The sequence below is a fragment of the Neovison vison genome, chromosome 10 (genome assembly GCF_020171115.1).
Source record: "Neovison vison isolate M4711 chromosome 10, ASM_NN_V1, whole genome shotgun sequence".
Taxonomy (NCBI): domain Eukaryota; kingdom Metazoa; phylum Chordata; class Mammalia; order Carnivora; family Mustelidae; genus Neogale; species Neogale vison.
Window position 1 is genome coordinate 40211667 of NC_058100.1, and position 10184 is coordinate 40221850.

Consider the following 10184-nt stretch of genomic DNA (forward strand, 5'->3'; position numbering starts at 1 on the left):
TAACTTCCTCCCTGGGCAATTTTCGATTTCACATTCTTGAATCTTTTTTTTTTTTTTTTTTAACTTGCTATTCAACTTTATACCAGGACTGCCTGCCTTCCTCAACAAGAGTTCCAGTTTCTTGGGAACAGAAGTTTCTACATTTCTTCGTGGCCGGGAGGAACCCAGTTTAACCGCCCAGAGCAGGGCTCGGAGAGAACGTCCGAGTGGACGGAGGGAGGCAACAGCGACGCTGCAGTCTCAACATCTTGCCCCCTCGGTAGCTGGACGTGGTGGCTTGATACGTACCAATTAAAGCCTCCGGCTACGGCTCCCACAACTACCCATTTTGCCGCAGCTCTCTAACATGTGGTCACTCGGGAGGGTGTACGCGGAGCGGGGCGAGTCCGCGGGGCACGCGACGGGGCTGCGAGCAACGCAGGCGCCGCCCGGAACCGGACGACGTCGGGAGAGCGACGCCCAGAGCCGGCCTCCCCGAGCCGGTCGCGGTCGCGGCGCCCCGACGTGCACCTGGGGACCGGGCGCGGCGGGACCGAGCCCGAGCGCTGCTCGGTCCTGCTCCCTGCGCTCGGGCGGGCGACGACTGCGCGGCCTCGCCCGCGGCCCGGGGAGCGGAGGGGGCGGCCTCGGGCCGGCTCCGGTCCTCCGTGTCCCCGCGCGCCCTGCCTCCGAGGATACCTGCGTAACTCGGCGCACCCCAGCCCCACTACGTTTAAAAGTGTATTTCTGGGGGTCACGGTGCACACCGAAAGGCTCGCTCCGCACCCCCAGGGCGCGCGAGGCCTCGGAGCCCGGAGACAGGCCCCTCCCAGCGCAGCTGTCGCCGCCGCCTGCGGGCTCCTTTCACTTTCTCACGGCCAAGTCACCCAGAGGGGCGCCGCTGCCGCCACCGCCGCGGCGCCCGAGGACTCCGCCCCGCGCCGCTTCGCTACCGGCCCCCGCCCATCCGGGCCCCGCCCACGCCGGTAGTTTCTGTCCGCGATTGGCGCGCGCGAGCGGCAGCTCCGGTTCGTCTCCCCCATTGGCTGCTCCCTCCTGTCAATCCAACGATTGCCCGCCACTCCCTCCGCCCTCCTGCAAAGCCGCCCTCCCATTGGAGGAGCCTGGGCGCTGGGGGCGGGCGGGGAGCGCCGGTCCAGCCGCTTACGGTCAATCGCAGAGGCCCAACGCCGGGAGGGAGGCAGGGGGAGGAGAGGGGCGGACCGAGGCTGGGCGGGGGGGGGGGGAAACATCTGGCCGGCGCCGCCGCGTGCGTGCGTGGTGCGTCCTCCCGCCCCCTCCCCTCCCCCTCCCCCGGCCGTTCCCCCCCCCCGTCCCCCGTCCCCCCCTTCCCCGGCCGGCGGCTCCGCGCTCGCTCCCTCGCTCGCTCCCTCGCTGTGTCTGGCAGGCTGCGGCCGCCGCTGGGCTGCTGCCATGGGGAGCCGTTGAGAGTGGGGCCCTCTTCGCTCCGCCGCGCTCCTCCGGCTGCCAGCGGGGGTGGGTGGGAGGGAGGGAGGGGGCAGGGGGGAGCGGGCGACGGAGCCGGGATTGGGGGGCGGGGGGGCCGGGAGGGAGGGGGGCAAGAGGAGGAGGAAGCCCACCAAGTCCGGCGGCGGCGGCGGCGGCGGCGGCCGGGAGGAGGAGGAGGAGGAGGCGGAGGACGCGGCGGCGGCGGCGGCGGGGACGCGGTGACTTAGGGCCGCTCCGTGTGAGTCCCGGCGCCGGCCCCGGCCCCTGACCCGGCGTCCCCTCCGCGCCCGGCCCCCCTGGCGGGCGGGGGGCGCCAGCTGTGCGGCCCCGGCCGGCGGGCCAGAGCGGGCGGAGGGCGGGCCGGGCCGGGGGCGCCCCCGCGAGTGGAGTTAGTTTGTGTGCTTGGAGCGGTTGGGGCGGCGGGGGGCGGCGCAGCTGCGGGAGGCCGGGCGCGGGGACGGGGCCGCCGCAGCTGCGGGGTCGGGCGGGGTGCGGGCTCGCCGGCTCCGCGCCGCGCCCCCCCAGCCCGCCCCCCGCCTGCCCGCCCGCCCCGCGGCCGGTGCAGCTGCGGCGCGGGGCGGGCTCCCGGCCGGTGCAGCTGCGGCGGCGCCTCCCGGGTGCGGAGGGCGGCGGGCTGGGGGAGGGGGCTTGGGAGCCGCCGCAGCTGCAGCGGCGCCCGGGACGGCCGCGGCTCCGGGGACCGGTGCAGCTGCAGTGGCGCCCGGGGGGGGGGCGGCGGGGGAGGGGCCCCTCCCGGGCTGGTGCAGTTGCCGGGAGGCCCCGGGGGCTCGCGCGCCGCGGCGTCGGGGAAGCGGTAGCAGCCACCTTCCTCCCGCGGGCTTCTTACGACTTTTCTTTTGTTGTTGCCGTGACCCGGGTCTGTTTTCTCGTCTGCTGTTTAAGGTGTTTTCCTGCTGCACCGGCTCTCCGCCCTCCACCTCCTTCCCTGTGGTTTAACCTTCCTCTTTCCCCGTGTGTTTTCTGCACGGTGAACTACATGGAGATTTGCATTTCTCCCCCGCTCCGCTCTTCCCCACTCCGAACTCTCGCCCCCCACTCCTTAGGGAAAAAAATCCAAAAAACAAAAACAAAAAACCCAACCTTGCAAACCCTCTCTGGACCCCGCGGTAGCAAGACTGTGAAGGGGTTGATTTGTGGGGTGGGAGTCGCTGGCCCATTGCGGTGCTTGGGACTCATTAAACTGTCACTCGCCCCCCACCCCACTGGGTAAATGGGGTGATTAATGTCTGATATATTGGAATGGGGCGAGGGCATTTGTGGAGAATAGGTTGTGTGGCTGAGGAGGAATGCAGCTCCGAAGAGTGCCGCCTCGAACAGGCGTTCGTCATTATGTCATTCACCGCGAAGTTAGAGAAAGTTAGGTTTTTGACTTTGGCAAAGTGAGGACTGGACAGAGACGTTGGTTTTTGTTACTCTTTAACTCTGCCGCGGTTTCCTGATGAGGACGGAGGGCTGATCACCAGGGCTGCAACACTCGCGCCTCGGGCCTTTTCTACGCCTCACCGTCCCCGGAGTCTGTGGAGATGTATCTGACATTCACAGATGTCGCAGCACCTTGCAGGGCGCTGGTCAGCCCAGCCTGGGGTTACGTGAGGATTTCATCAGCCATTAGAAAAGACCCACAAAGTCGAGCTAAAAGTTCCCAAACTTGGGAGATCTGCGCGCCCCCCCCCTTCTTACTGAAAGCTGAAAGGTTTTCCTGAGATTGTGAAACATTACAGAGCGACCCAAAAAAAGATTGTTATGGGACACAGATCAAGGGGAAGACAAAGTTCTGCTTTTTTCTGAGCGGAGGGTCAGATCAGATAGGCAGGTGCAGCGCTCATTTTAAGTGGCCATAGCAGGTTGTATCAGTTTATTAATTTGTCTCATGGAGCTGAAGTTCTTTCCAGGATTTCAGAAAGTGCAGTTTCACCTTGTTGATACCGAGAGCTGAAATTTGCATGAAGTGGTAGTGTGAGAAATTTTATCGAGAAGGTAGTAGGAGACAAAACAGTTAAAATGAGAGTGAAATCGTAAGGTGAACCGGGCCAGAGTAATAGTTCAGTCTCGTCTTCCAGCATTCTGAGACACGTATGCCATTATCTCGGCAGAAAAGAAAAAAAAAATGAAAGTACCATAATAATGTCGAAATGGGACTGGAGATGTCAATTGGGTTGGTTTAAAAATATCCCCTAAGCTGCCTTTGAAACTAAACGTTGGAGTTGAATAAAAGTGAATCTGGATTTCCTGCATAGCACCGTGGCTTGAGTGTGCTGTCAGTATGCAAGCCAGTCCACCAACTTAAGACAGAAGTGTTGCTATTCCATAAATACAGTAGAACTCCATATGCTGAGTTTTTCCATTTCTTTCTGTTAGAAAGTTTGGAAAAAAAGGGAGACTTTGAAGTATTTTGTTTATACTAACAGAAGAGAAAAGTTCTCCTAAGAAAAAGCTGGTGGCAGGAGTGTAGAGGAGTAGCATATGGCATTAAAAGGAGCACAGCTGGAGGTAGCATTTCCATCTGAACATGATGTCAGAGCAGCTGACAGCCTGCCATCCCTCAGCCTTTTATTCTAACACACAGACAGGGAGTTAGTGTGTGCGGATCTGTGGTGGAGAAGGTATCTTATTCCTCTCTAACATCATCTCCACTTTGCATCTGTCTCTCTTAGTCTGCTTTTTTTCCACCGATGTAACAGACCTGGAGCCAGCGAGACTCAGAGGAAAGGACTTAATCAGGTTTATGTGTCCTAAAGGTAGGAGTAGCAAGAGATTAGACGGAGCATATTTCTGTTTTGGTGTGTTGTTTATTTAATTAAAAAAAAATCACATTACTTTTCTAACCCAGTTTAGGAATAATATATGAAACTGAGTCTTAAATGAACATCTTACTGGAGTTGGGAGTCTTGGGCTTGTTTAGTTTTAATTTTTATCCCTTTTGCTCGAGCAAGTAAATAACTTTAATACACAGAAATATTGCAAGTTTTGAAATGTGAAGGAAGGCTTTGAAATGTTGCTTTTCGAGATCACTTTGGATTAAAATGCTTCGTGTGGTTGTTCACTGCTATTTAGATTCCTTTTGCTTGTGGGGCGGAGGGGGGAGAGAAATAGTAAACTGTCTGGAATCCAGCATTCAAACTTATATGAGAAGATTATTCTAGTTAAGAAGCTAGATTGTTGTATAATTAATTCCACTGTGAAACTTTATTCTTCAAAACATTCAGCAGCACTACTGAAACATACAGCTGTAGTGCTTTTGAAACCGAAGGTTTTTTTTAAAGGGGGAAAAAAAAAACTTTTGTCCCCAGGAGAATAGTGTGACTGGTTTCCTCATTTCTCTTTCAAATATATATTTAAGAGAGCTTTTATTTCAGCATAACAATAATTATTTGCAGGAGTTTTTGTGTTAGCGACTAATTTAGAACTTGTAGATTTGAGCTGCCTGAATTGGCCAGACAGCTGTAATCGCACTCCTCTATTCTTAATCTCTTTATCTGGGCAGCAGCTGCCATATGGCCACAGTCAGCTGGATCAGATGTTTATAAGCTTCCTTCTTCGTCCCTCTCTGTCCTCTCAGCCTCCTAATTTGATCACGGCTACCTTGTGAGCTGCCCTCCAATCTTTATTTTTAGCCCTCTCAAGGATTAGGATTGATGTTAGCTGTGGGGCACTTAAAGTGATTGTATTGTAAATCTTGGTTTATTCTAGCGGTGGCATCGTGGCGAAGGTGTTTGGGGGGCTAGGATGAAAGTTTTGGTCCATCTTGGGCAAAGTGGAGAAAAAGCAGGGAGGTAATTTCTGGAATATTAAATTGCTGTGTGTCCGTTGCCCACATGCACTCCGAGCTGCTTGGTGTGGAACCTTGCTTCTGGTCACAGGAAAGGGGAAGTCGGGTTTTCTTGAATTTTTTAAGGAGTTGAATTTTGCAGTTGAATTTTGACCCTTTGTACATCTTCGCCTTTCCTCTCCATCTCCCCCTCCTTCACCAGAAAACAAGGGCAGCCGGGCATATTGGAAAGAATAGAAGCTAGTGGGAAAGCAAAAATATATCAAGTTTTAATGAAACAAAGTATTTTCTGTTGCATGAGGTAAGGCAGAGTCAGGGAAAAAAATAGTTTCTCTTTTTCTAGCAAGGCTTTTGGGGTGTGTGGGGGGGTGGATGTTGAACCTGTAAAGCTTTTTGAATGTGATACGCCTTCATTTGAAAGTTTGAAATAATTTTAGTATGGAATTCATTTGCTTTGCAACAGATCAAAGTTTAGATGAGAATTTTCAGAGTTCAGTGAAGCCCTTCTGGTTCCTGATATTCTGGATGTACAGATTTTTACAAAGAAATATTACTGGTTTTTTTTTTCTCAATTCATTTAAAAAATATTTGGATTCGTTCATAGTAAAGATGATCTTTTCCATCTGTTGGTGTAGTTCTCTCTGATCTCGTACATGTGTGCCATACCTGCAAATCCTAAGGCATTAACATCTGTTTTTATACACAGGGCTTTTGTTGTTGTAACACTCTGACTTTAAAAGTGAGTTGTTTGCTAATTTCTGGGCTAATTATGCGATTTCATTTTTTCCCCCTCGATTCAGCCAGTGTGTGCGTTAAAATTGAGCTTTCTAAGTGCAGTCATGTATCAAAAGTAATAAAATAAGGACGGTTGAACAAGTTTTCTGAATCTTTCAGAACGTGTTTGGGACTTCTCTTTGTTCATTCCATGAGCTGTTCCCTTTGAAATTAAAGCTGTTTTGTAGGTTTTGTGGGACATAATTTGATGAGTAGCTTCACTTCTTCTGAAAGAGAGCTGAATTCCTCTTCTCAGTAAGAGACTGCACTGAAATGAAGGCTTTTGAAACTTAACTGAAAGTTCCAGGAAGGTGGAGATGCATCAGGGACCGTTGGGCTGGGGCGAGGAAGTTTGCAAAGTGCACTTTTTCTGCTCCTCGCGTGGACTGGGTTTTGTGCGAATGATCTGGTAGTCCCGGGGTCAGAAGCCTGATTAGAATGCAGGGACGTGTACCTCGGCGGCCCTAGCCGAATCACTGTCACTATCTTTGTGTGTGTGTGTGTGTGTGTGTGTGTGTGTGCGCGCGCGCGCGTGCGTGTGTGCGCGGGGGACCGGCGGCCCCCGAGCGCTGGAAGGTTGCTCCTGAGCCGGCTCTCACGAGAAGTCTGTCTGTCCGCAGGTTATGAAGACAGCATGGAGTTCCCAGACCACAGTAGACATCTGCTGCAGTGTCTGAGCGAGCAGCGGCACCAGGGCTTCCTGTGTGACTGCACCGTGCTGGTGGGAGATGCCCAGTTCCGCGCGCACCGAGCTGTGCTGGCTTCGTGCAGCATGTACTTCCACCTCTTTTACAAGGACCAGCTGGACAAAAGGGACATTGTTCATCTGAACAGCGACATTGTTACAGCCCCAGCTTTCGCTCTCCTGCTGGAATTCATGTATGAAGGGAAACTCCAGTTCAAAGACTTGCCCATTGAAGACGTGCTCGCAGCTGCCAGTTATCTGCACATGTATGACATCGTCAAAGTCTGCAAAAAGAAGCTGAAAGAGAAAGCCACCACGGAGGCGGACAGCACCAAGAAGGAGGAGGACGCCTCCAGTTGCTCGGACAAAGTCGAGAGCCTCTCGGACGGCAGCAGCCACATGGCCGGCGACCTGCCCAGCGACGAGGACGAGGGCGAAGACGACAAACTGAACCTCCTGCCGGGCAAGAGGGACTTGGCGGCCGAGCCGGGGACCATGTGGATGCGCCTGCCCTCGGACTCGGCGGGCCTCCCCCCGGCGGGCGGGGAGCCCGAGCCCCACGGCGCCGCCGCCGCCGCCGCCGCTGCAGCCGCCGCCGCCGCCGCCGCCGCCGCCGCCGGCAAAACAGTGGCCAGTCCGTGCAGCTCCAGCGAGTCTTTGTCCCAGAGGTCTGTCACCTCCGTGAGGGATTCGGCAGATGTTGACTGTGTGCTGGACCTGTCTGTCAAGTCCAGCCTGTCAGGAGTTGAAAATCTGAACAGCTCTTATTTCTCTTCACAGGACGTGCTGAGAAGCAACCTGGTGCAGGTGAAGGTGGAGAAAGAGGCTTCCTGTGAGGAGAGCGAGGTTGGCGCTAGTGACTATGACATGGAACATAGCGCTGTGAAAGAGGGCGGGAGCACTAACGCCAGGGTACAGTATGAGCCGGCGCACCTGGCGCCGCTGAGGGAGGACTCGGTGCTGCGGGAGCTCGAGCGCGAGGACAAAGGCAGCGACGACGAGATGATGACCCCGGACGCCGAGCGCGGCCCGGTGGAGGGCGGCATGGAGAGCAGCCTGCTGCCCTACGTGTCCAACATCCTGAGCCCGGCCGGCCAGATCTTCATGTGCCCGCTGTGCAACAAGGTCTTCCCCAGCCCGCACATCCTGCAGATCCACCTGAGCACGCACTTCCGCGAGCAGGACGGGCTGCGCGGCAAGCCGGCCGCCGACGTCAACGTGCCCACGTGCTCGCTGTGCGGCAAGACCTTCTCGTGCATGTACACGCTCAAGCGCCACGAGCGGACCCACTCGGGCGAGAAGCCCTACACGTGCACGCAGTGCGGCAAGAGCTTCCAGTACTCGCACAACCTGAGCCGCCACGCCGTGGTGCACACGCGCGAGAAGCCGCACGCCTGCAAGTGGTGCGAGCGCAGGTTCACGCAGTCGGGGGACCTGTACAGACACATCCGCAAGTTCCACTGTGAGTTGGTGAACTCGTTGTCGGTCAAAAGCGAAGCCCTGAGCTTGCCCACTGTCAGAGACTGGACCTTAGAAGATAGCTCGCAAGAACTCTGGAAATAATTTTCTATATCTATCTATATATATAAATAATATATATATATATACATACATATATATATATATACACGTATCTATACATAGATCTCTATCTAGTTGTGGTACGGTCTAAAAGCAGCCTTGTTTCCTGGAACTAAAACGTCGGGGCGTTAACTCGGTTTTGCACTTTAGAGTAGCATGAGACTCTCACTAATTTAGCGTTCTGGTAAAGAGACTTGGGAGCAAGTCGGAGACTAGCGAGGGCTTCTCCTCCGAGGGGGTCGGGGAGGAAGCCGACAAGGACCTCCGGAACAACTCGTCCTGTCACAGGATGCTCTCACAGGGCTTGATTCTGTCGCCACTGCATTGTCTTCTGAGCGCGCGCTCTCTCGCTCTCTCGCTCTCTCTCTCTCTCTCTCTTTTTCCACTTTGCTTTGGTTTTGTGTTTCTGTTTTGGTTTGCTTTTTCTGTTCTGTTCCGTTTTCTTTTTGTTGTTGTTGTTGTCCTCGTCGTCGTCGTCCGTTCCCTTTCCTTTTTCAGAGTAGAAATTCCCTCCAGTTTGATTAGCCTCTTTATAGGTCACAAAATTGCATGAATCTTTTCTGGCTGTTGGAAACCTGAATGCTTTTAGACCCAAATGGAAAATTTCTGAAATGCTGGATTATCTATTTTTAAACAAGCAGTTGACTTAAAACTTTCTGTGGCAACTTCTGGTTTTCTGACGGTTCCCAATGAGAGAAATTCTGAAAGTACACTGGGATCACTGGGACGCTGTCTTTGTGAAGGTTTGCTTGGGATGAAAAAGGATATTGCAGCTTCAGCAGTGTTGAACTGTGTGTTGAAAAATGTGAATTACTGTTCTTGTATACTGTAACTGATTACACGGGCTGGGGGGGTGTCAAAGAACTTGACAGGTTGTGTTGATGCTCTTAGTTGAGTCTTGAAAAGTAAATATTAACGCTACAGAAATGCATGAGTTTCAATATATTTTTTGTCTTTGTTTGCATTGTATAACTTTAACGAGTGAGTTTAAAATTATTTAAGTTCCTTAGACAAAAAAATAGCACCGTTTGGGGGAAAAAACTGGTGTTATGAAGAACGTAAATGCACTGTTTTTATTTTTATTTTATATAATTTAAATTGACTTTCCCACTGTCTTTAAGTTGAAACTGTTAAGCTGAATACAAACTTAAGCTGCAAATTGATAACTTCGCTACATAACAAGGAAAATATAAATGTTTACAAACGGCTTAAAGATTTGCATGTGCAGTGTGCATTTATAACAAACTTCTAATTGCACAAAACCCATGCCGGCTCAAAAGTTTAGGTGTACACATTTACCCAGCTGAGCGTTTTTAGAGTAACTACTGCACAAATCGACAATAGGTCATTCTCTCTCTTCTTTTTCTTCTTCCTTTTTTTTGGGAGGGGTGGCTCCCCTTCTCTTTTTCTTCCCTTCTCCCTTACACTCCCCTCCCTCCCTCCCTCCCTCCCTCCCTCCCTCCCTGCCTTCATCCTCCCCATCCCCTCCCACCCCCAACTCATGAAAAGATTCTATGGACTGAAAAAGCCCCGGGCTGAAAGGACTGGACTGCCTTGATTGGCGTGGGGAAGGTGGGGAAGGGGGTTAGTAGACTATGTGTATCGGGGCAGCAGAGGCTGCAGCCCAACGTGTGGTTTTAATGACCAGCACGCAGGGCAAAAGCATTTTGCACAGTGTTTGTTTTCCTGTCTTGCACTTACAAATAAGGTCTATGGGAGTAGCATGGAAAACGTTTGCTGTTTTTCCCTTTTTTTTTTTTTTAATTGCTTTTGTTTAAAATTTGATCGCCTTAACTACTGTAAACATAGCCTATTTTTGTGCTTAAGATACTGAATGGAAAACTCCATTGTGTGTTGCTGGACTGTTTTGGAAATATTTGGTCAAATGTGTGTTAATTTGGCTGT

General features: G+C 53.0%; 1 protein-coding gene across 3 annotated transcripts; it reads left to right on the top strand.

Annotated features, from left to right (window-relative positions):
* The first annotated feature begins 1243 nt into the window (after positions 1 to 1243).
* ZBTB18 (zinc finger and BTB domain containing 18) lies at positions 1244 to 8690 on the top strand. Of its 3 annotated transcripts, none has more exons than XM_044267058.1 (2): positions 1244 to 1260; positions 6634 to 8690. In XM_044267058.1, exon 2 carries the CDS (start codon positions 6648 to 6650, stop codon positions 8259 to 8261), a length of 1614 nt encoding a protein of 537 aa, XP_044122993.1. In that variant the 5' UTR covers positions 1244 to 1260; positions 6634 to 6647; the 3' UTR covers positions 8262 to 8690. The 3 variants fall into 3 exon arrangements, with proteins under 3 accessions (XP_044122993.1, XP_044122992.1, XP_044122991.1); XM_044267057.1 differs by lacking the exon at positions 1244 to 1260 and adding an exon at positions 1626 to 1687; XM_044267056.1 differs by lacking the exon at positions 1244 to 1260 and adding an exon at positions 2227 to 4208.
* Positions 8691 to 10184: the final 1494 nt, after the last annotated feature.